The 25939-nt window shown below is 42.0% G+C and overlaps 1 protein-coding gene across 1 annotated transcript in view; it reads right to left on the bottom strand.

Annotated features, from left to right (window-relative positions):
- Positions 1–24018, bottom strand: part of wwox (WW domain containing oxidoreductase) — a 126603-nt gene extending 102585 nt beyond the window's left edge. Inside the window, exons 1-5 of the mRNA XM_041939201.1 lie at positions 23772–24018; positions 22885–22949; positions 22534–22591; positions 22261–22430; positions 13618–13724 (exon numbers count right to left, since the gene is read on the bottom strand). Coding sequence (XP_041795135.1) covers positions 13618–13724; positions 22261–22430; positions 22534–22591; positions 22885–22949; positions 23772–23878 — 507 coding nt within the window. The 5' untranslated portion in view covers positions 23879–24018. The remainder of the gene's footprint in view (positions 1–13617; positions 13725–22260; positions 22431–22533; positions 22592–22884; positions 22950–23771) is intronic.
- Between the last annotated feature and the right edge of the window lie 1921 nt (positions 24019–25939).

Genomic DNA, 25939 nt, shown 5'->3' with positions numbered 1-25939 from the left:
ACAGTGCAAACTTGCTGATCTTCAGTAACGGGGTGCAATTAATTCCACTGGCTGCATTCATCTCTTCCTCACACACTGAAGGAAGGGAGGTAGAGAGGAAGGAGAGAGAACAGAGGAAGGTTTGTTATGACTCTTTACTCTTCCTCCTAAACTCTTTCTTCCTTTCTCTCTCTCTCTCTCCCTCCCTCTCTCTATCCCTCTCTTGAAGCAGAGGAATCAAACCTAGGTGATGAATGAGGTGGACACAAGGGCCTCAGGTAGCTGCTGTGGCAATGGTGGGGGGAGTGATGGAGGGTGGGACAAGAAAAAGTGGAAAAATTAGGAATCTGAGGGAGGAGGAGACAGCGGTGGGGAGGGGATTCATTTATACTAAGAATTGGCCGAGGCATGTGCAAGGCCTTAAAAATCTAGATTTATGTGTGTGTTTATTTTCGCCACCTAAAGTTTTTCAAATTCAGCGCAAAACTTAGTTCAATATGAGATCCTTGCTTATATCTGAATCAAAAGATATTAAGGATTAAATTTACTGAAAATTTATTGAGGAAAGTGTACCAACAATATCACCAGAATGACAAAGTCGGAATGCTGTGCTATTTACGAACCGCACTAATGAGTGGAGGGCACGCACAATACCACTGGTCAGAACATACAGCCTTATAAATTCAATGTAAGTCCCATTATCTCGCCGACATAATAGCTATTACACAAGGCCGCAAAAACAAAACACAGTCTGTCAATGCATTCCAGCTCTCCTAAAAATCACTGTAGTGTCCCTAAAATCCTTTGAAAGGTGGCAGAAAAACTTTGTATTACTTGCATGAATTTGTCAGAGAGTCGGAATTAAAGTTTGCACTCTTAGCAACTGAGGCACAAAAAAAATGAGCAGATTAAAATCTGGGCAGAAGTCTCTCTCTCTGCACAAGATTAAACCAAATACAGTGTTTTTTATCAGATATCAGTTCATTAAAATGTAAATTAAAAGAGCAAACATGATAATGATAAGTGACATCACTCTCAGTTATTTCGTCTTCAGCTGGATAGAGGAAGCTTTCATGGGAAAGGATGGTCAGCGTTTGAGAGTTCTTTCCGTGAGCCGGCAGAATAAAGTGAGCCCAACCTAAGCGTGCGTGCGTGCGTACACACACACACAAACACACACAAACCTCTCTTGGTTTTATGTAAAATTAGCGTCTCCCCTGGCTCTTAATACAAGCTCATCTCCATTAGCCGCAACCTAGTAAAACTGACTCCTGCAAATGAGTTGTGGATATGCATTCCCCCGGCCCTCTCACCTCTCCCATCCATACAAACACACCGCATGTGCTATCTCACGTCCATATCTCCGTAAGTCAGCTCATCCCATAGGCCTAGTCACCATACCACCCATACCAATATCATAAATGACTGTGGGGGAAGCCTTCATTAGGGCAGCGATGCCCCTCCGCCCCCCTAATCAGGGCATTTTCTTTGTGCGCATTGGGATGTTGCTTTATGGCCCAAATGGGGCTCCGTTAATGAGGAAGTACACATGTCTCCATTTCCTGTCTAGCCAGGTCGGCAGTTCCTGTATTTGGGCCCTATTATAATCACAAGGCTTTTTAATGAGCTATATTCATCTTGGTCATGCATCAAGCACCATGTAGGCATACAATAACAGAATAAATGAAAAGACACACACAGTTAATTACACTACAGAAACACTCTTTCCAAACATTGTGATACAGCCATGCAGCTTATTATCAACCTTTGGAGATGCGAGGAAATAAATTACAAAGTGTGTCAGGAAAGATATTTAGATGTCTTCATCCCTTACAAATGGGCGTTGGGCTATTCAGTGCACTCCAAGCTACATGGGTTTAAGCCCACACGATGACAGCTGAATCATTGCAATGTCACAGTAAATTCTGTTAAAGTGTCCCCACAAACTCTGTGCTTTTTCACATTGTGCTCCCGGCCCGCTCATTCTTCTCAATCCCCCCTCTCCACACCTCTGATCTCTCCATGTCCCCTGTCTTTTTTTCTCTCCATCATCCCCTCTTCACTCCCAGGCCTCGTTGACATTAACCTGGAGCACTCGCATTTTCCCATGGTTCTCCATGTTGCTCTCCGCATGTCAGAGCGGGAGGCTTTATGGCCAGCATCCATCAACGTCACATGTCAGGATTTATGGGAGATGGAGTCCAAACCTGATCGCTCTGAATCAGTCTTGCTGAAGCCGACCCCTGGGCCGCTGTGGGATGTAATGGATGAGCATCCTTGCCCCCCACCCCCACCTCCATTCACTCTGTTCTCCTTCCACCTCCCTCCTCACCCATGCTCAGCACCCCTCCCTTCATCTCTCATGATTTTTCCTCCCCTCTGCCCATCAGTCCAGTCCTCTTCCTTGCCCTAGTTGGCTCGTCTTGGTCATTCATTTAAACCTAATGGAGATTTGGTTACCAAGAATTAATGAGGCAGACTCACGCAAGGAAATATCCAAGTGCACATGCACCAACATACACTCACGCAGACATAAGCTCATCAGTCATTGCTGTGTGTAGGGTTTTATTTGGGCTAATTTATCATGACACTGTATTAATAGGCAGCAGTGCCCTTCAGAGGAGAGATGAGAGGCACCAATTAACTCTGTTCACTGTTTCCCGCCACAGACAGACCTGTAGGAATGACAAAGGTCTGTCAAATTACTCTGTCCTGTAGCAGCTCCCTGTGTATTACAGAACATCATGGCAAATGACAAGGGAGAAGAAGATCAGTGTCCGATCACGTAGAGCTGAATGAGATCCAATATCTTTCCAGACATTTTGCACTTCTCCGAATGCTCTCTAAAATCCCAATGGACTTATAAATCTTTTGTTCTGACTCAGTCCAATATGCCTCGTCATGATGCTCACTCCTTCCTACGAATCTCAAGCTTTCTGTTCTCACATGGCACATATGCAATTCGCAATAGCAACAGGCAGATGTGCCATTTGAAATCAGTTTCTAAAACAGTGAGATTGATGTCTGACAGAGTTGGCCAAAACAAAAGCAGATGTCTAACTTCAAACTGGCAACCTTCAATTTGGTCGTCTGAAATGGAAACTGTTAGCGGCAGCTTCCTAGTCGCTTCTGTTAGCTGTAGCTAGCTAAATAAGCTACATGAGTCAGTTGAAAAGGCCGTCTTCTGCAGACTTTTTCATTTTCCCAGCTGACTCGTTTTAAAAGGACAATTGCTACATATATGATATTGTGCTAACAAACTGAGGCCAAATCTATATGTCCCAAGCAAAACATTAGCATCCTCACCAGTTCATGATCCATAGAAGACATGTAAGTTAAGTTGTTGTTGTGTGCACCAAAACACAAAGCACTTATTATTATTGATATATACTCTAATTAAAAGAGCAAAGAATATACAAAAATGCATTAAATTTAAATGTATTTTGAAAGCAAATTATTTTAAATACTAATCACATACTAACAGGTGAAGCAGTGCAAATTGCTGTGGCAACTCCTTCAATGTCTTGACAACCTTAAACAAATCAAGTGCAGAGCAATGCATAATCAACTGCTAGTAAGCATATTTCTGTAATTGAAGTGTCTCCAAATTCAACACAGAAAAGGACGGATGGTACCTCACAAAATAACGTAGCTTGTCATAGACCTCGGTTACAACTGCAGGTAGTCATATAGTTGGCTGGACATGGTAATATCTGAAGTTTACTTTTGGACAGACACAGGCACTGTTTGTTCTTTACACTCTTGCCTGTGTGTGTTTAGTGTTGGAAAGTCTTAAAAAAAAAAACTCCAAACTCACTTTCTTATATGGAGATTACTAAAGCAAACTCAAAAGTTAACTGACAAACTGAAGTTTGAGACATCGTATCATCCAGCCCTGTGCAGAATTAATAGGCTGAGCCCCTGTAGTCTCTACATATAGTTCTGTTACTGAGGGAGTTAGAGGTTAGAGGTCAAACTGTGTTCACTGGTTTACAGCAGGTGTTATTACAGATATTTGATGGATTTACCCAACCTGTTCACCTTCTAACCTGCCTCTATATAGAGCTGGTTATCTAAAAGTTGTACAGTAAACACACACACACGCTCATTTCTCCACTGGAACACCTGATATAATATTGCCCTGCGGCCCCCCAAACTGGTGTGTACCCTAATAAAGGCTTTACACCATGACAGAAACACAGTGAGGCAGCTCCGACACCTCTGAGCCTCCCTCAACATGCACACATCCACACACACACACACATACACATCAACACACACAGGGACCGTGCCTGGTCACAGGTCAGGAGAGCCTGTAGCTGATCGTGGTCCAGGGGAGCCGAGCCGCTTGAACCTGTAATATGCTCCTCTCTCCCCTGGTGCCACTTGTTGGGGTTTTAGTGCAGGGGAAATTACACCTGCTCTCTAGCCTGAGACCAGCATTGACACACAGACACCACTGAGAACTGTGGATTACACACTCACAAACACGCAGACACATGATCACACAGGTAAACCTAAGAGGAACTCTGCATTCAAGTAGGACGCGTGGGTGTGCATGTGTGATTCCACGTTTATACCCCAACATCAGTGATCAACACAACATTTTATAGGAGTGCTTCACACACCATTAAAACACTGGTACTGTTTTGAAAGTATGAGCAGCCCAAATAGCAATAACAGATTAACAGCCCTGCTCTCCAGCTGCCATTCCCACAGGCGAGGATGAAAAGAATCCAGACTATGACCTGGCTTTACCACCCAAACACAGCACGCGTGGCCTGAAAATATGGTAAAACAGCAATTTATTCCCATCTTGTACACAAAATCAATCTTGTGTAACAAAGTTGTGTAAGATTAGGCAACATTATGCTGCTAATATTGTTGTGTAGGCCTAGTCATTTGCCAATATGTAGGCTTAATCACTGAATAGATGAGGAGGTTGCTTCATCATCGAAATGTTCACCTAAAATGAACACAACATCTAGCCTACTCTGCAAGTCAAATGTGAGCTGAGAGATAATCACTGATATGGGGCAGGAGAGAATGAAACTAATAAAAAGGCAGTGTATCAAAGTATCGCAGTTAAGCATTAGTCACGTGAGGGCAACTACGCCACAACTCTGATGTTCTCTAAATGAATCCCCCTCGTCCCATGCTTGATTTATGGACCTGTAAAAACACACGTTGTTTTTAATCTACTGCTGCCTGAATCTGCCCCTCTAATGAAATGTGGATCTGTGTGTGTGCGTGTGTGTGTGTGCGTGTGTGCTTGCATGCATGCGTGCGTGCGTGTGTTTGATAATGATGTATGGACTGGGGTCTGATTCTTTGAGCATGAATTTTCTCTCTGATAAATATGCATTCAGTTACACAGACTGATTAAGCTGTAAACCAGTGTTAACTCTGTGTCAAAGCACATACAAACACACACATATACAGCACATACGTGCACACGCACACACAAACAAGTGCATACATGCACACACCTTCCCACAAAATAATGATAGCTGTGCCTGGGGCAGGACTGTTTGGATGCCTGGAGCGGTTCACTGATATCAATTCCATGAGACCTGACTGCAGAAGATGTCCTATACACACAAGACAAGGCTTGGAGACACAGCCATATCAGCAAAAGCCACAGAGCTACAGAGCCAAGAATGATCTGCAAAGTTTTGCACCAAAATGTGATATATTGATGGGGAAATGAATACAAATAAATTTAAATTCTAAACATATACAGTACCATTCAAACGTTTAGACTCTCCTGCCATAAAAGCTTGATTCAGCAGACGGTGACAATGGTCTTTCAAGCTTTTAGGTTGTACAAAGTCCCCTTTACAAATAGATGTCGTCTTATTTGAAGGGTTTGCAAAAAAAAATGATGTGTGAGCAACAGTTAAGTAAAAATATAAGAAATGACCAGTGATTGCTTAAAGGACTGGAAAACAAACTATTTGGTATTTGGTGGAAATGGTTACAACAGTGTTCTCCCGTCATGCAACACTGTGAGGACATCGGTTACATTTAAATTTGAATTGTTTAATAATTCTTCTTTTGGGGCAAAAAAAACCATTTTGAATGTAAATAACACTTTTGGTTTTTGAATTACATTCTATTTCATCTATGTCAAAATAGCCATATTGAAGAAAAGAAGAAAAAAAAACATCAATATAACAGGTGATATAAGCTTTTGAATGCTAGTGTACATGATAAATACATGGCAAGATCACCAAGAAGGTTTTTTTCATGCTTCTTAAAGGTACATCTTCGTTTGAAAAAGCCGATTTTCATCTCTCTGTTTCTTGTTTGCTAATAAACACGTAAACAAAGAACAACCCATTCTTATCACATTCACAACAGCATCACGAAGATACCACACGTTTGTTTCAGAGAGAGCACTTGACTGTCAAGAGCTTTGCGGCTGTTACTCTTGATCGGGCTGACATTGAAATATGTGACTTACAGTGTCAGAGTGGTCGGACATGGCAGCTGTTGACTTGCTGTGACGCACTCTTCCGTTCATTAGCGGACAATTCCTCCGTCCTTCACAACAAACACAAACTGACAACAGGGCACATGCGTGCACACTCTCCCCTTTCTCACATGTGAAACGCAATCAGACATGTGGGGCATCAAATGTATGCACGTGCACGCACGCACACTCATTAAGTTCCCATCTCACGTCTGAATGTACTCTTGGTGGGTTATGAAAGATGGCGAGAGACAGCAACAGACAATTCAAATCTCACAGAGACATCAAACACAGAATTACATCTAATTAGCCCAATGCATCTCCTATGAACTTTATCGTGGGATCTGAAGGCCTGTGCTGATTTCAAACTGCGCTAAAGATGCTAAAAGAGCTCGGGGTAATATCGGATAAATGTTATAGCCAGTTGCCAGATGGTTTTTTTGCATTCAACGTTACTATGTTTGCTTGTTTGGCAGACATCTACTGAGCCCGAGACTATTTGGCTGCAGCTTATTACAACTGGCTCATCTCCTGATTTAAAACATTACAGCGTGTGCTGGACTTGTCTCCCTGTGGTCAGCACTTCTCAGACTTCAATAAAAACATTCTCGGCTGGCAGAGAGAGAAAGAGGGAGAGGAAGAGTGAAAGAGATCCAAGCAACCTCTCACCTCTCTCATCATAAGAAGCCCTAGTCCCAGGGCTATGAGCCCTCCTTCAGAGGGGTGAGAGAAAGAGTGAGGGATGAGAGTCTGTCAGGTTCAAACAACAAAGAGGTGCTGCCTTACACATCCTTCCTCAACCTGTCCCCTTCAGTGGCAGTGACATCATTTAAATCATTTAAATCCTCCCCAACATGACCTATGGCAAGTGACCCGTCATTCTAACGCTCACACCTCCATGTGAGACGACTGCGGAACTGCTTATTTGGCAGAAAATACCACCCGGCTAACTATGTGATTTATTCAAAATTATTCCTCCACGGTGCTCCTTCACACAGAGCCTTCGCCCATAGTTCACTGTGGTCCAGGCAATTAGGAGCAGGCCACACCTCTTCAGGAGACTGAGCACCTGGCTATAGCAGACAGACATAAGGAGGAGGAGAGCTGAGCGGCGCACAGCTTTCCACGACGGGCTGGAATAACTAAGCAGAGCAGTGAGGGAGTGAGGAATGCAAGCCAGGCACTTTAGGATTCATTTAGGTACCCCCATCTCCCTGGTCACTTTATTAGCAGTCTGGGAAGAGTGATGCATGTCCCAAAGCTATGCAAAATGCATAATCAAGCATTTAAATACACACCATGTGAATGGACAATGTGCGTGCACGTGCATGTTCATGTGCACACATACTGTACTTGAAGTTTGTATTACATAGATGCACAATCATACACACACACACACACACAAAATGCTTACGACTGTAAAACCTCAAGGTATTACTCTTACGTACTCGTGCACGTTTATACTAACAGTCTATACTACACAAAGCCTCCTTTAGAATTCCCACAAGCTGCATTGTAACAGTCACCTGTGCAATGTAAAGAAATCCTCAGTGGTATATTACAGTAAATCCTATTGTAGTTGCCGAGCTTTGTGCGGTCGCTTGTTGGAGGAATAAGAAGTTGGATAAATTTGAGGAGAAAGGGGGTTTCCTCATCAAATTTACATATCGCAATTGCACCCTCATTCCATCCATCCTTTCTGCTCTCTTCAGCATCAAGCCGGTGTAGACCTTAGCTGGGGATGTGGGACCTTTTTATTCCCAGTCTACAGACAGAATGCAGGTAAGAGGCAAAGAAATAAACAAGTAAATAAAGAGAGATGAGAAGGTCTCCCTGGAGAGGCGAACACATGCTACTAATATGCGAGGAAACAGACTGATTTGCCCAAAGCCTCATCCTGGAAATAAGGGAGAGCCGCCACTCCCTCAATGATTCAGTGGATGCACCTGAGATTGGAGGAGAGGATTGGGAGAGCAGGGAGGGGGGAAGTGCAAGTATAATGTTGCTGTAGTCTGGGGACAATCTGAAAAGGGGCTCTAGGGCTGCTTAAGTACAAGCTTCAACATCACCACCACAATCTCCACTGGATTTCTCTGAGCTTTAACAGTGGCGTGTCAGCAAAACCACATACGAAAAAAATTACTTTTATGCTTTTAATGAAAGAAAGTGCACCATGTGAGACATTCTAAAGCACCATAAAAAGGTATGCATGTTTTAATTAAAGCAAACAATTGAGAGAAACTGTTGTTTTAGTATTAGAGTTGTTGTCTGCAAGAAAGTAACCTCGTCATGATATGATGTTGAAAACAAGATAAAGTTCCAAATCCTGGAAGATAGAGGACTTAAAAATGATGCACCATGATCTAGTGGGCCTTCTGGCAGCAGAGAAGAGTGCTACAGACCTGCTCACTGACCTGGGAAATGGGCTGCAATTTCCTTAATCATTTTGGGAGAGAAGAGAAGAAGAAAAAAGTGGTGCGGAATTGAAGGGTGAACGAAGGGGGACAAAAGTCTTTTGAGGCCTTTCTGAAAGATGAAAAAAAAAAACTAAGAAAGGGAAGCGAGGGAAGTGAGGGGAAGAGTGACTAAAAGAGCAGCATCCTGAGGCCCTGGAGGGGGCTGCAACCGACCAGGTCAGCATTTCACATGTGTCACTTCCTGTTGGCCTCAGCGGGAGGAGCGTGCCATGGCATGGTGGCCGGCGGGGCGCAGGGCCTGTCAGACTGACACAGGAGGTTATGCACCGGGCAAACGGGCAAATGCAGGCACACATGCATCCACACACATACGCCACTTTTCCTACGCAAACAAGTGTGGTTCGGGTTAAATGAGAGCGAGGGTGACACAGAAAAGGGTCTGAGTGCATACATGTGTCCTAATGAACATGGTCATACACGAAAGTAGTTTTCTGTAAGAAATGTGGGACTCATCCAGAACTTTGGCACCTCATGCTGCTGTATGTAGGCCATGATGCATAAATGTGTGACATTCTCATTATAAATCATAGGCTATGAGCAGAGAATAGCCGGTGTGAATCGGTGAGATTGTGTATCTGGAAGGCATGGGAACACAAGTTTATGTACAGACATCCTCAAGAGGAAACTGCCTTCTTTCCGTCTGTCTTTGAAGACCTTTTCCACCCCTGCTTTGTGACAATCCAGTCATTTCACCTGAAATAGCAGACGCTTGCAAAGGTACATTGTGTCTCATTGAGAACCTGTGAGTCTACAGTGCATGGGTAGATTATCTATATATACATGTAAAGGCTTGAACCTGATAAAAAATGGTGAAGGTAGAGGTTTGTGGCAGAGGATATGAGTGTTTTGTTTGTCTGGTTTTTATATCTAGCAGAGGACCTGTCTGTCTGTCTGTCCGTATGAGTGACCGCTGCTTATCGTCTCTCGGTCCGCCTGTCTCGCTGTGCCTCTCTGGCCTGTGTTAATGTTGCTGTTTGACATTGCAAGCAGCAGGCTTTTTTCTCCCAGCAGCCTCAGTGGACACTGAGCTTTAGCCTAATTGGTTCCAGAGCAGACCCTGACAGAACTCTCCTCAGCGGCACACAGCCATATTAATACCCCCCCTGCCACACACACACACACACATACACATACACACACACACAACAAAAACAAGCACAGCAATCAGTGACTAGCTCACTAATTAACGCTCTTACAAAGCATCTCATTAGCATGTGCTGTAGAAAGGGGCAGTGGGGGAAATAAGCATTTTGGATTTAAAAAAAAAAAGAAATAAATTACAAAATAAGACCATGTATGGCTGTGTGTGTGTGTGTGTGTGTGTGTGTGTGTGTGTGTGTGTGTGTGTGTGTGTGTGTGTGTGCGTATTGTATTCTACTCAGGGGCCAAGGGCCTTGGTTGGCCCACCGTGCGATGGGCTGTATCTCAGGGAATTCCATTACAGCTCTCTGAGGGAGACATTGGAGTCAAAGATAAGCAGAATTTTAAAGGCAATCAGGAAAAAATAAATCTCTGGCACGCAGGCAACACTTTGGTTGTTAACCACCAACTTAACCTGCCTGCACTGTGAGCGGAATAGAAGATGGATAGGTAAGGGGCTGTGGGAAAATAGCTACGTTAAGTCATAGTTAAGGCAGAAAGCAAGAGCTGCAGAGCTGGAACATTTGCACAGTAGAGTTACCTGAAGGACTCTATATGACAATAGTAAAATGCAAAATACAGCTTATATCTGTAAGGGTGCATGAATCAAAATTTTGGCTCTGCATATCTTTCTGCCTTGTCTCTTTTTGGTACAAATCTGTTATCACGCTTCACTCTCAGCATTTTCTCTATCTGTCTTCCTGTCTTTCCCAGCACCCATCTGCTGCTTAATCCCCTTCTGGTTTTACTGTGGCTTCATCACCGCCTGTAAAAACAGCCCCCTTTGAACCCTATAAAGGCAACCAGCATCAGGCTTATTGTAAAACACAATCATAAGGTAAATGTTTATCCCCTCTCCGCCACTCTAAACTCCCCTAATGAGCCTACTGGAGGGGTTTCACCTCACAGCTCGAATAGAGGCAGAGAAAATAACACATTCTGCTCAGATTAGGTCTGCGGTGGGGATGCAGCTAAAGTCCCATCGTGAAAACAGTATGTAGCATAAACACAGCAAGAAACTAATTTGATGATAAAAAGTCAGCAAAAAACACAAACAGGTAATACAATCTCTAAAGTGCCAAACAAGCTCTGTAATATCAAGCATGAATACTTTCACACTACATCCCTGATTCCCAAAAAGTTGGAAAACAGTCACTTGTAAGCAAACTGTGTTTAGCAACAAAAGTTTTACAAAGTGCTCCCAAGCATTTACATTCTTTAAACAATCATGTGTTCACAAAGTGGTGAATCTCGCTCCATCCTCGCTGGTGAATGACTGAGCCTTGTTACCAATCAACCTGTTTGCCTGTGGAATGATCCAAACAGGTGTTTTTAGAGCGTTCCACACTTTCCCAGTCTTTTGCTGCTCCTGTACCAACTTGTTTGAAACGTATCGCTGCATCAAATTCAGAAGCAGCAGATATTTACAAAAATCAATGAAGCTGATGACACCAAAAATTAAATCTATTGTCTTTGTGCTGTTTTTACAATTCATTATCACAATAAAAAATGATCACATTCTGTTTTATTTATGTTTCACACAGAGTCCCTGCTTTTTTTTTTTTTTTTTTTTTTTACAGTAGGGTCGTAGTTAAAGATTAAGTAGAAGCACAGGAGGGATTTTTTTCTTCTGTAAATTGTATTGTTCTGTTTATACTGTTCCTGGCAGAGCACAGTATGATTGGCTGGGAAGGATAAGCCCTCTGACCCTGCTCTTCCTAGCAGCCAGTGGCTGTTCTGACCTGCCCATTATCCATCGGCGACCTCACTATTATACCCACTGTCAGTACATTGCGCTACGCCGTGGGCACCGCCCTGCGCTGCGGATGTCTCATCACTCTCACCTCTGAGCAGCAATGCTAGCCCACACAGCCAGGGACACACAGAGAGAGTTAGAGAAAGAGAGAGTTCAGAGTAATAGTAAGCAGGTAGTTAGAGGTCAGGGGTCTTCTGCAATCGGGACAGCAGTTCCACTCCTGGCAGCCAGAGCGGAACTCTGAGAGGGACCTGGAAGTAGATATGATGACCTTTTGTACAGAGGACCCCAAAATATACCCTCTTATCAAAATGACCTTAGCGCAGGAGCATGGGAAGGCGAGCGGAGTCCATCCATCATCTTAAAGATTAATCCTCCCCTCTATTCTTCTCCTGAATCTATTAATAATGTCGCCAGAGGGGAGAATTTGCGGCAAAGATTTATTCTGATATTGTGACTTTTATTCATTAGCCTATAACGGGGGGATTCCTTGAGAAGGAAATATGGAGTGAGCTTAGGGAATGCTAATTCACCACTCGTGCTCCGTTTGAACTATACAGAACTCCATTAATTCAATCATTTAATTTGAGGACAATCTGTACATGCCACATGCCAATGTGCCACAAATAGGGATGATAATCATTTCCACTGCAGAGTTCACCAATCATTTGATCTTTGGACGCAATTCTAAGCAGCCTCCATTCGTGAATTCGCAAACATTTAACAACATCTTGGATGACTCCGTGGCAGGTGTGAAGCTTGAAAATCAATTTGACTGCAAAATCTGCTACTTGGATCAGAGCTTTTCCTCACTCGTTTAGACAAAGCAGCTACATTAATAGATCTGTACACTGGATTTCACACTGTGGAGCAGCACTGACAGCCCCAGGGGCATACTTCAATTAGAGACTTGGGTGAGTTTAAACACTGCAGATCTACTCTCGCTCAAAGGCGTTTGTCTCCCTCTCTCGCTCCCCCCCTCTTTTCCTCCCTCTCAGCCGCTCTCTCTCCATATCTGCGCTGAGCACTCACTCTCCTTCTTCCTCAAGTCCTGCTCTCTGTAATCAACCCAGCGCTAATGGCTTATTCTTTCTGCTCCAGCACCCACATTTCACTTGTTTATTTTCCCACACTCGTAAATCTGGGGACGCGTCACAAGCGCAGCGATATTAGAGCAATAATCTGAGGTAATTATCAGATGCCCTCTCTCACTTTTTCTCTCTCCTTCCCTCCCTTTAATTCTTCTCTCTCACTCTCTCTTGCTTTACACAGAGACGCCCATACAGAAGTTTCTTTACCTCTCCTGGGAAGCGTGCAGGCAGTTTGGGAGAACCTCAGCATGAATATTTAAATTTTCCCATTTAGGAAAGCTTCTCCTGAACAAGGTAGACCTGAATATGTGGCTCATATAAACATTTATTTCATGTCATGACACATGAACTAATGAAACACAATTTGTGGTGAGTTAATTTTCATTCAGACAGCCCCAAATCACAAATACGTCTCAGAGCAATTTGGCTAAACTGCATCAAGATGTCTAAAAAGAAAGAAAAACATCAGGAAAATGAAGGATCCTTCTTCCAGGACGTAAACTAGATAAACTAGATCTCTTGTATAAAGAATATAGTTACATATAGAGAAATAAGCTACCGTGCATCAGGTGTGGCTACACAGACTATACTTGTTAGTAGGATGAGTTCTTTGTTGGCTTAGGTCTCTTCATGGAAACTGCTGACATCACCAGGCTTATACTGCAAAGAGTTTCAAGAGAAATTGAAGGGCTCACTTACCCACTCCTGCTGTATGGCACTAACTGCCTTGCTGGCCCGGGACAGGTTTCGACAGGCCAAGATCACACGGGCACCATGCAGCGCAAAAGACCTGGCTGTCTCATAGCCTGAGACATGATCGGGGAGACGGCAAGACAGACAGAGAGACAGATAGATAGATAGACAGACAAAGACACGAAGAGAGAAAAGAATGAAAGCGAGCAATGCTTCAAAAAGATTAGTTTTTTTCTGAAGATAACTTTGATTCTCAGGGGTTGAATCTACTGGGGTGGTGGGGGTGGTGATGGTGGGGGTGCGAGCTAAAATCCCTATCAATTTTCCATATAATTTCTTTCATTGAGTAACCCAGTGGTCTAGTAGAGAGAGTTAATCATTTCTCTCTGAAGTGATGAAACTGATTGAATTATTTTTGGTTCAAGACTTCTTCCTCTCTTCTTAGATAAAGTTTCAGATCTGACCGCCGGCTCTCGAGAAGGTGCCGCCGCGCGTACCGGGTTAGAGTTAGGGAGGTCGGCTGTTAATTATGTTGGCAATTAAAGAGCGATGGCAGTAATTATGAAAACACGGATCATAACAGAGGGACTCAAATGAACAATCGAACAGACATGACATTCAAGCTGAACCTCGGTGTGATATTTCAGCTCATCAAAGGGCCTCTGATAAGGACGCAGCTCCCACGAAACGAGGTCCACAGATACACACAGAATTTATCAGTCCGAGACTACTTCATGGCTCCATCCAAATCATGTAGTCACGATAAAACTGACAAAAACTGGAAATAGAGGGAGAGAAGTTCATTTCTAAATTACAAGTCTAAATGGGTCATTTCAACCCATAGGTTGAATTAATTTATGAGATTCCTTTTTTTTTTCTCCCCCCGCCGTATTTTTATTTCCTTTGACATTTACGATCCTTCAAAGTGTCATGGAAAAGTTCAACAGCACAGAGCAGCGTCACATCTTTCAGCCCCAGTTCTTCAGTAAATACAAGACACAGTCAGATGCACACATACTGTATGTCGAACAGTGTGAGCGTCCTGATTGACAAACTGACGGGTGCGATAATTGATTGTGGCAAAGAGGGTCTGAGAGGCAGAGTGTATCAGAGGGTGGATTAATATGAACTGTAATTAGATTATATGTCTTAATCTGATTTTCATTAAGAGCAAAACTGGGAGGCCTAATTGTGAGGAGAGTGTTAAGGACTAATATCTATTAAAACTCAAAATTGGAGTCGGATTGGAAGCCCTCTCTGACAAGTGAAGCATGGAATTAAATTATATGACACCTTATTAGGTGTAATGGAGGGGACTGTGGCGGTGAGTGGAGATCATTTCACTCACAGGAAATGGAAAGGAAAATAAAAACAATATGACAGGAAAAGAAAAAAAACGAGCAGCATGACTCGCGGAGTAAACACACGCTTTGAATTTGCAGGTGGAGCGGCAGGCTTTAGGAAACACGTGTCATAAAAGCTTTTCAGCGTCATGCAAAATGTCTGCAATTTAATCTACAGACTAAAAGAGGACATATGAGGATGTGTCTTGAATTAACATTACAGGATATTCAAATTTCTACAACAGAAACAATCCATAAGCAGCAAAAGACCAAACTAAATTTGCAAATGTTAAAAAGAGGATTCCAAACATGCCATAATTTTAAAGCTTTTTATAAATTGTACAACAGTACAGGCGGCTGGTAAACAACAACACTTCAAACTCACTTGTTGTGTGTACAAACCATGAAAGTGAAATTAATCGACACCAGTGTTTTCCATAATGGAGAACAAATTAGAATATGGCAGCAACAACAGCAGCCGCACCGAAGCCATGTATTTCCAATGACAAATAACAAGGGCTTGACATTAATTGTGAAATAACGAGAGTGGCGTTGCTGTAACAGAGACTCCCCGCCCTCTCACCCATGTTGCCGGTAGAGAGGGCCGCACTGAAATGAGTTCCTGGTCAGGTGTACAACAAAAAGAGCCTGTTTCAGCAGCGTGCGCTGCTGGTGGAACATGACGAGAGGTCAGACAGGGCTTTCTTTTGCTCTGGCGGATTGACAGACGCCATAAGCTGTTTTACAACACACACAAGGCCTGAGTATTACGCCAGGCTGTAATGATCTTTCAGGTTCTTTTGTCTAATCGTGGTAAAAACAGATGCATGCAGAGGCTGCATGGTCAGGACTTTTATTAAAAAAAAAAAAAAAAAGCTGGGGGATCAAGATGACAAAATTCAGCACGGGTTAAAGCAGATTCTCTGATTGTGTGTTTGTTCAATCTGATGATTCACAACGTAACAAAAAATACAGTAAATGGCTCAGCTGTTGTTGAAAATTTGTTTTACAGTAATGTATAAAATGCATAAAAAATTGTGTAAAATGTCCATTAAGCAGTGAATGCTCTTCATGGTACATTAGGATCCTGGCCCTACTGATATCCCCCAATAATGAGTGTGATTTAGTGATTTCACGCTTTGTTTGTCCTCCCTGGCCCGCCGCCCCCCTCTGGATCCCCCATCGTACACAGGTGTATTGGCTCAATGTAATGAGATCATTACCAGCCTCGTCAGTAAACGTGTTTATTTGGCAAACGGAGCTGCCTGCTCGTTCTCTTGATCTGCATCCAAAGAGGCATTTAACTAAAATAAGCTCCGTAGTACAATTGAGCAAACAGAAGTCAATTCAGATCATTACAAGACCTGTGGGTAAACGTGTAGTTCCCACAATCCCCTCTCGACAGGGCTGAATTTGTGCACAGACTCCAGATCAACCCACTCCAAAGAAATGAAAGGCACTTTAACCGTAATGCACAACATAAAAATATGTGGAGTGTTATATTTCTGAAGCAAAGAATAAATCTGATAAATATGTGGCTTTTAATTACACTGTTTATATCTGTGTATCTCTGACTACTTTAATTTGCTGTGGTCAACCTGATTTATGCGTCTAAATTCGTCGGTTAGTTTGTTGATTATAAATTTAAAGATTTATTGAGGGTGATGCGGATCACGAGCAAGCTGCGGTCCCCCTCCATCTGGTCCCATGAAGCCGCTGCACTATCACTCCCTAAATCCACCCTTTTACACCAAAATCATAAGACAGTGTCAGACATCCCTTCTGACTGTATGCACCATATAGTGCCTTTAAACATTCCCACAGTGGAGCAAAAAAAAAAACTGTAAGTGGCATGTACAATACTTTCTGCTATATCGTGGAGTCCACAATAAACTGTGTGATAATACAAGGAAAAAAGGAGGGATGCTGTCAAATTCAGAAAATGATAATTATGTGCACAAAAAAGGCTTGGATGGGCAGCTACTCTGCATTGCATCACGTTTCAAGCTTGGCGCTCTGCCTCATGCATCAAGAGGTCAATGCCAACGTGCCTCAAGAAATATAAATAAAAAGCAGGAAGTGACGGGATGAATTTATTATAGGATGAAACTGTAAATACAAAGCAATACACTACTTATAAAGGACAGTGAGCATGTGATCCATTGACTTTTTCATGTTATTCATGCCACTGAGTGCCTGCCTTTGTGAAAAGATTTGTCATAATAAACGAATTCAACGACTTTTCTTTGTATCATCACTACTTTCTGCAAACATTCCCACATTTTACAGATGCAAATATTTCACACAGTAAGACACGGCCTAACTCCTGACCGTCTCAGTGATTGTGCACCTGTTCCTGCTGCTGTGCATTTCTTGTCCCAAGAAGTGAGGAACAGCAACCCACCCCCCGACCCTCGCTTCTGACTTTTAAGATCCCCTCTAATTCCCCTCCATTAGTCCAAGAGGAGGGAGATGTCACCCCAAAAGTGGGATGTATGGTTAGTAATTACAGCCCAAGGTTGAGCTGTTCCAGGCGAGAGCACTGGAGTGGTTCTATTACCCCTCCCTGTCCCCTTCTGCCTCCTTCCTACCCCCCCCAACTGCTGTCTCACCATCCATGCAGCCCTATCTACTGCCCACCCACCCCCCTTCTCTTCCTCTGACCCTCTGTGTCAACCTCCAACTCCCTACACAATCTCTCATCATGGCCTCACGTCGCACTGGTCACCCCTGCTCCTCCTGCAGCCAGCCTTACCTGACTACCACACACACACACACAGAGAGAGGGAGAGAGAGAGAGAGGCCTGTAAACTTGATAAACACACACCAAAACACACACATGCACAAGGATAAACATAGACCCCAGACCCCTGCTCAAGCACACATATCTCCTGAGAATTGGGGCTATTTTCATCACTGTCATCAAAATCCCCCCCCCACTGCCATCATGTAACTTTCAGCCCCTCATCATCTGCAGACTGTAAACTCGATAGGTCTATAAACTACTTGACTACACACAATAACCCAGTACCCTTTCATTTTATTTTACCTACAGCCTTTAAGCACATATATGTATTCCATCCTCTCTCTCTAACCACTTCAGTTCTATTATATTAGAGCTGTAATCATTATTGAACCCTTCTGGCCTCCAGCATAATACTCTTTGCATGTTACACCAGTTTGAGTCTGCATAGCAAATTTCATCCAAGGTTAATAAAGTTAAATAATTTGACTAACCAACCATAACTGGTTCTCATTACGTAGCCAATAAACACATTCATCAGAGAGGACATGAAATGCCCGTTGAAAAAAAAAAATAAATAAAGCTCTCCTTCGATTTCCTCAGTGGCTCAGTTCACAAGCTGACACAGAGGAGAGACAGAGCAGGACGTGGGCCCCCCCAGCGGAAACACACACACACACACACACACACACACACACACACACACACACACACACAAAATACTATCAGACTCCTGAATATAAACACAAATGCACTCTGGATGTCATCTAAACCACACGCAACCACTCAGAGATGCTCAGAGACACACACACACTGAGACACAGACACCACACGCCACCCTCACCAGGAACATCTTTTTATCCATCTAATTCCTCCCACTATGAATAATGCATTTCCCTCCTTACCGAGGCTCGGGTTTAACGCATCGCTGCGCGGGTCTTTAAGGGGGTCCTTATTCATAAACAGCAGTGCAGTAAATACCAGAGCTTTGCAGCCAATTTAATGGCAGTTATGCTTAACAAATCTGCCTCAATCTAATGATCAGCCACAAAGCTAGGCTATGGGTTTAATCTGCACACAGAGGCTCCCCCAGCTCTGCGACTCACTGAATATGCTTAGGGATCTCTCCATCCAGAGAGAGGAGAGCACCGGCCTGACACTTAATCCTCCCGACACAACACCGGGATCAACACAAACATAGAACAATGTTAGTCTTTCATGAATAAGAATAACATTCAAAGTCCTAAAACACTGCAGAGACGATGCACGGAGACACCGGAACATTATGAAGCGTTCCTTTTTCAAATCCTTGCCATTCCCCGTCTGGACTGCCTGAGTCTATTCTGCTTCTTATTGCAGCATTGACCCTGCACCTAAACAACAACACCATGTGGAATTTAGAGCATACATTCAGATTGAGTCCAGCTTTGCATCTGCAGGTGTTGCTCTACAACAAGCCACTATGCAGAATGACCAAAAAAGTTGAGATAAAATTGTAAACATCACAAGAATAAGCACTGCAAATGTAGAATAATTTCAGCTGTGACAACATATTAGCTTTAAAAAGTTGGCTAAACTCAACTGCTGTCAATATTTCTGTATGAGTTTGTCTAGAAATAGAAAAACAGCTACTAGTAAAAGTAAAATCACTCCTTAATGTAGCTTTTCTACTGTGCTAGAATCAAAATAGCACATGGAGGACAGTTGTGCCTACCTGAATGTTTTAGATGAATGAGTCAGAGGGTCAATGTGTTTTTTCTGACCCCCACTCATCATATGTTCTGCTGACAACATGGCATCCACTTTAAGAGCCTGGGAGCCTGACGCTGCTCCCCAGGTAGGGGGACACATGTATGTAGTTACACATAGGTCCCAAAAGAGATGTCACAGGGCAAAAACTGTATATGCAAGGCGAGCACAATACAAATATAGTCTAAATATTTTAGGAAAGTGCTTATGCTTTAAAAATGAGATTGGGAACATAAACAATAAAAATCTGAGATTTTTATTTTTGTTGTGCACTTATTTCATATGAGGAAAGAAAGTATTTTTTCTCTGAACCCAGAGGGTGCCAGAGATATCACGACAATGGCCCTTTAAGGACAACTGTTCCATGGACCCCTGGCCAGTAAATAACCTGAGAGTTAGTTGATAGAAGGGGAATTAGAGCCAGAGCAGGAGTATGTAATGGGGATGGATAGGAGGCTCAGGCCTGGGTCAAAGCCGCTTAGGAATCAATGCAGAGGTACAGGTGTACAACCACAGGTCTATAAGAGTAAGAAAACCTTTAAAAAGAAGGGAGGAGAGAGAGAAAGAGAAGTAGAAATAGGGGGAAAACAAACTGCGACCATTCATTTCCATTATCACAATTAAAAACACCATTCGGGTTGGTACTGGTTTTTAATTTACAAAAGAAAGCAGAGAGAGGAAGACTAATGTTGTGAACCGAGCGCAGCGATCACATCGGCAAGACAAACCGCATTACTGCCTCGCCTCCCAGCATTACTGCAATGGAGCTTCAAGGCTGGTCACAAAACCAGACACTATGACATTTCACGCATAAATAAACTCATGTATGTGCTTTTCATGTTCATGTGCATTAAGAACTAAATCAAAGAGCTAAAATGTAAATTTGCTAATTAAATAATATCCCACCATTACTAATAAAAATGTCACAATTCCTGTGGAGGAAATAAGCACTGAAGAAAATGGAAATAGCCTTGACACTTGGATTAAAACACTATTGATGCCATTAAAATGCTAAGTGGGTCCAAGCAATTGGCATAACCACATTTCACTAGTGGAATGTCAAAGGAGCACACGAGTAGTAGCAATTACTATTACAATACAGTTAATTATGGGTGCTGCATATTTAATATGTGGTAAAGTAAAACAAAGGTTATGTTAATGTGAGTTTATTAAGTCTTCATACACAAAACTGTCTGTGTTGTTGCTATTTGATGCATTCTTTTGAGAAAAGCTGTTTCTTTCAAACGGACAGATTGTCATTTCCTAAATACATTGCAGCAAATCATAAATGTGGATTATGTTTCTTATTATATAGTTTTTTAACTAAGGCAAAACAGGCACATGTGAAGCAGTTAATATGATGAAACCTCAAAAGCAACAACGCCGTGGACCTCCTGTGCCCTCTTGTGGTGAAAACTCTTTTCTCCTTTCCCCCTATATAATCATTGCTCACCACCTTTAATCAAAAGACCAAATAATTTTCTTTTGTTTCAGAATCTGCAGTATTCCAGCAATCATTTAGTGCACCCCAGAGAGTGTCTTGTGATGTTGACAGTGTGCTTTCACGTTTTTCCCTTCTCAGAAGTTCTTTAAGATAGTGATGGAGTTCTAGCGACTGGCAGAGAGGCCACTCCTTGTTAGAATTCACTTTTCTTTTTAAAATGAACACAGGTTTGATGCATGTTTCGAGTCCTTATTCTGGTGGAAAATGCTGAATTTTCTTTTACACCACTGTGAGCCAGAGGGAATGCCTGTATTTCCAATGCAACTTAAACAACTGAATTATATCCGATATAAATGTATGGTTTATGCACTTTAAACATTCCATGCAGCCATTCATACATACGCAGGCCATTTGTACCACAAGGTTCAAGCTTGATTCATCTGTAAGACTTCCTTCTTGTCTTCAGCAATTTTAGTTTTTCACTTGGTCAGTGGTTCTATTTATTAACAAAAACACACACCATCATCTGAGTTCAATTTAGTTGAGAAGTTATCCAGAAACAAGGAACATATGATATATTTGTGCTTGTGTTAGTATTAATAAAAATGAACTATTTGAAGTGCAAAATCATACAAACATTTCTCAAGAACAATAACATTCTGATACTGTTTCTATATGATGCATCCTTGAATATGTTTATGAAGAGGCAGAGAGATGGTCAGGAAGGCGTTTAAGTTCACAAGCTTTTTTTGTTCAGTGAAGGTCCCCAGGCTGCTGTAAATCCATGTACTACAGTGCTGCTTTGCAGCATCTCGTAATACACACACAGCAATTACACTGCTGTGACTTTCCTTGGGACAAAGGATTTGAATATAAAGACAATTAACGATTTTATGTTTATTTGATTTCCCTCATGCTGTCATTATCTATCCCGAACAAAGCAGCATGTCTGAACAAATGGCCACTACTTGTGCTAATTTAAACTAAAGGAAAGAGGAAATACATTTGTTTCCAGACCATTATATAGTGAGCCATGCATTTGCTGGGTACAAATGGACACCATTCATTACAGTTAACAATGACATCCAATTCAGCCCAGCTAATGAACTTCAATACAATCATGTTCGGTATTAAGGAGTGATTTGTTGAGTCTAAGTGTATCATTTTGGAGGCTAATGTTGATGAATGCCTGGTTGTGGAGAGATGGGGACTTGCAGGGTGCAGAGATGCTCATCAGCCTTCTAATACAGTGTAATACCACACCACCACCTAGTGGCATCATCATGGAAACACACTTTACTGCACACTAATGATTTCTAATGTAACATTATTAAACTGGTACAACGATTAAGGACTTTATCATAACTCACCAATGCCAGAATTGCCTCCAGTAATGAGGACAACCTTTTCAGAGAAGTCACGACCCTGCAGGATCTCAAGAGCAGCAGTATTCCCATCATACCGTTTTGGCTTCACTATCACATCCTCTACTGTAAATGCCTGCCGCGGGTCAAAATATGTGGTCCGCTTGTTAATGTGACTGCAAATGACAGGAAATGGGATGTTATAAAAAAAAAAAGACAAGAACCCAGATTTGTACATTCTAGCATTTCATGTGAGGCCAAAATAAGCTGTCTACTTACTCAACATAAATGATCTGTCCTTTTTCATCAGTTTCTTGCTCCCAACCGTAAGGTAAATCTGTGGGAAAAGACAGACATAGTTTTCTTTTGACAGCCAGAATGCATAGGGAGGAACATGAATACTTTTGCTGTAGTGATAGTTACATGTCTTCTAAACTTTATTTACTGTATGTAGCACTTTCACAAACAAAGTTAATGAAAACAAGAAACAAGGAACTCAAAACGGCAGATCTGAAGGTTGCAAAGCTGAGGTTATAACATTAGAGAGCACACAAAGACATTCTGAATGACCCTCAAACAGACAAAAATAAAACACTGTAAAGCACTGAAAAATAAGCAAATGAAGCAAACCTCCTGCACAGCGTTTTTTCTTTCCTGTCTTGGGGTGTTCCCATTGTGTCTTCATTTCATCATGGCTGTTGGTACACAGAGACAAATAAAGATTCGAAAAATTAACCTGGCCTTGTATCTTACTTTTATTCATTTATTTATGTACAGTTTGTGCTGAGAACAGTACACATTGATCAGAATCAGTGTTAATGTGGGAGATTCAGGCTGATTTTTATCTGCAGTCTCTTGGCTGGTTGAAGTTATACATTAAAAGAAACAAATGCAAGATAAAAAGCTAACACAACCACATTAAATTACATTCAGCATACGGCAAAAATGCAACCTAATACAAGCTGTTATAGAAGAGGCACACACAATCTCTTCAAACAACTTCAAACATGTCTAACATATCAATGATAGACATTGACAGAAAGCGCAACCCTAGGTTACGTCTTCCTGTGTCACCACATCCAGCCTAGTGTCCCACTGTCCCATCCCTGATAAGGTTTTTAGGATTTTTATATTAAAAGAGTGACCTCACATGAAGCTTGTCTCTCATTTCACAACCTATGAGCTACAGTGCTGCAGCTACTGCATAGTACTGCAACCACAGTATGGCTCGTGATACCACAGTTCCAGTCTTATCAAGACATTTCATATTAAATATCTTTCTGTCATTTCACACGAAACCTGCCGCAACGTGAGCTCTGTCGACTCTATAATTCACGCTGCCAGTTCAGATATCAGAGCTTATTTAAACTGGTGTTTAAACAGTAAGCTAGCAAGCTGAGCTAGCCACAAACTGTTAACACTGGTGATACTTTAGTTGTGAACGGGGCTAAAGCTAAACTCCTAAATACAGACATACTGGTGTTGACAGTTAACCCTACTATGTGTCTTTCACTTACTTTGCATAGTAGACCCAACCATCTTTCGTAGATCTCTCTTCCCATCCAGGAGGTAACTCATCGTCACTATCTGTGTCGTCCATACCTGCGTATTTTAGAGCTGCCATAACTCAAGTTTTTGGGTTTGTTGGTTTGTTTGTTTTCTCCACGTAAACGATGGCGCCACAAACATAAAAACCAGTGAGGAGTATCAGCTATTAAAGATGAAAGCAAGTGTCAGAGTAGAGAATTACCAACCCAGCGTTTCCCGGCACTTCCGCAACAACACGGTGACGCTTGCCGAATAGCATTTTGGGAAATTGAGGCAGACGAAACGTGTGGCGGTTGCCACGGCAAGGTCGGTGTCGTTTTTAAACTTTCGTTATTATTCATCACTTTTATATGTATTATTAATGTCAACCAAAGAGGTCAAAATACAATGAAGAGTACTACTATATGCCTTGTAGAAAAGTAAATGTGAAAATATTCAAGTATGATAATAATACAATACTAGAGTAATCATCACAAAACACAACACACAAAAAAAATCAATGGACTACAAGCTATCCAAAAAAGTTACATGTCTGCATATCTATTTATTCTATTTATTCCTTATAAGAATATTTCATATTAACAAAAAACATAATTAAACTGGAAGATACACATCATGGCCTTGTGTGTTTGTGTTTATTTTCCAGACCTGTCAGTTTGATGGCTGCTTGTGTGACCTGACACTGTCCTGCACAGCTGTTCCCTGTCAGCACATTATAGCTCTTTTGTATGCAAAGTCAGCAGCGTTGCCTTGTTCCTGCTACTTCGACTGCCTGTTAACCCATTTGGCTACCTGGTGCAGGTGGTCTGCTGAGTCTATGTCTGCAGATGGTGGCTGCATAATTATTAGGGAACATGGTTCCAGTAGAAAATTTGAATTTGATCATTATACAAATCACATCGATGCCTCCAGCCTGCAACCTACCAGACTGCCAGTATGCTATTGAAAGTCAATGACCAGAGTAGAAAGAAGGGGAAGATGAGTAAGTTGCCCATTAGCCACTGGCCTGTCTCTTTTCTATGGACTGAAACCATGATAGCCTGCATCTAAACAATGTTTTCACAGCCCTTTCTCTCTGAAGACACTCTGATATGTCACAGGAAAAGCACAGGCAAAAATTGCGAAATTAATGATGGCTGAATTCCATTTAGCTGCTTTGGTTTCAGGCTCCTGGGTATTGTGCATGCTTGTTTAGTGTCATGGGACCCTTGAGAAGAAGCTACAATTAATGTTAATAGAAATCCTGTGCTTTTTCTACAGTGTGAAAAGGGCCAATTAATTTATTCTTCAATATGTTTATACAACTTTTTTTTGTATCTTTACATTTTATGTGTGTGAGTATCAAATTTCTTTTCATCAAGTTTCTTCATCTCTCTGCAAACTAACTTACTTAAATTTCGCTTTGAGGAAGGAAGTATTTTGCATTGAATTCACCTCAATTTGTGTCATCAAGTCTAGTCACGGCAGATTATTTATATAGCACATTTAAAAACAACAGGAGTTAAAGTGCTTTACAGTCAAGTGAGTTCAAATGAGCCCCAATACATGTATGCACAATTAAAGAAATAAAACATATACTGAAGGCAAAAATACAATAATCGTAGAAGGCAGGACTAAAAGAAAAAATGTTAAAACTGACAACTGACATATGGTATGAAAATCTGATGCCTTTTTGGAGTTTAATGTGGTTGTAAAGCAGAAAGTTGCAGCAGCGAGGGCCACACAAGCATACAAAGAAGCTTTATCCAGTCTCTACTTTATAGCTTGCTACCTGCCCCCTCACAAATGATCAAGTGGCAGCATTGTTATGTGCTCAGAGAGTGGCTCCTCCACACACTGGGCTGCTTTCTTGAGTTCCACTTGTGTCACTCCTGTTTGCAAGTGTTGTGATTCAACTAAGTGAACACATTACAGCGAGGGACAGGCAGAGTGGTCTCTACCCTGCTATTTCATGGCTTCCAAGAAAACTTGAAATGCGACACACTTGCATGCTGTTCTGCACTCTGAATTTGAAGAATGTGCTGACACTTGTTTCAACCAGGCAACTGGTTTAGTATAATCATCTGCAACGATGATTACTTTCATTTCGTTTATTGCAAACAGACTCTTCCTCCAGTTTACCTTTCAGAGAATGGCA

The sequence above is a fragment of the Chelmon rostratus genome, chromosome 6 (genome assembly GCF_017976325.1).
Source record: "Chelmon rostratus isolate fCheRos1 chromosome 6, fCheRos1.pri, whole genome shotgun sequence".
In the NCBI taxonomy this organism is placed as follows: domain Eukaryota; kingdom Metazoa; phylum Chordata; class Actinopteri; order Chaetodontiformes; family Chaetodontidae; genus Chelmon; species Chelmon rostratus.
The sequence above is the reverse complement of the archived record's forward strand: the minus strand, read 5'-3'. Positions and strand labels throughout refer to the sequence as shown.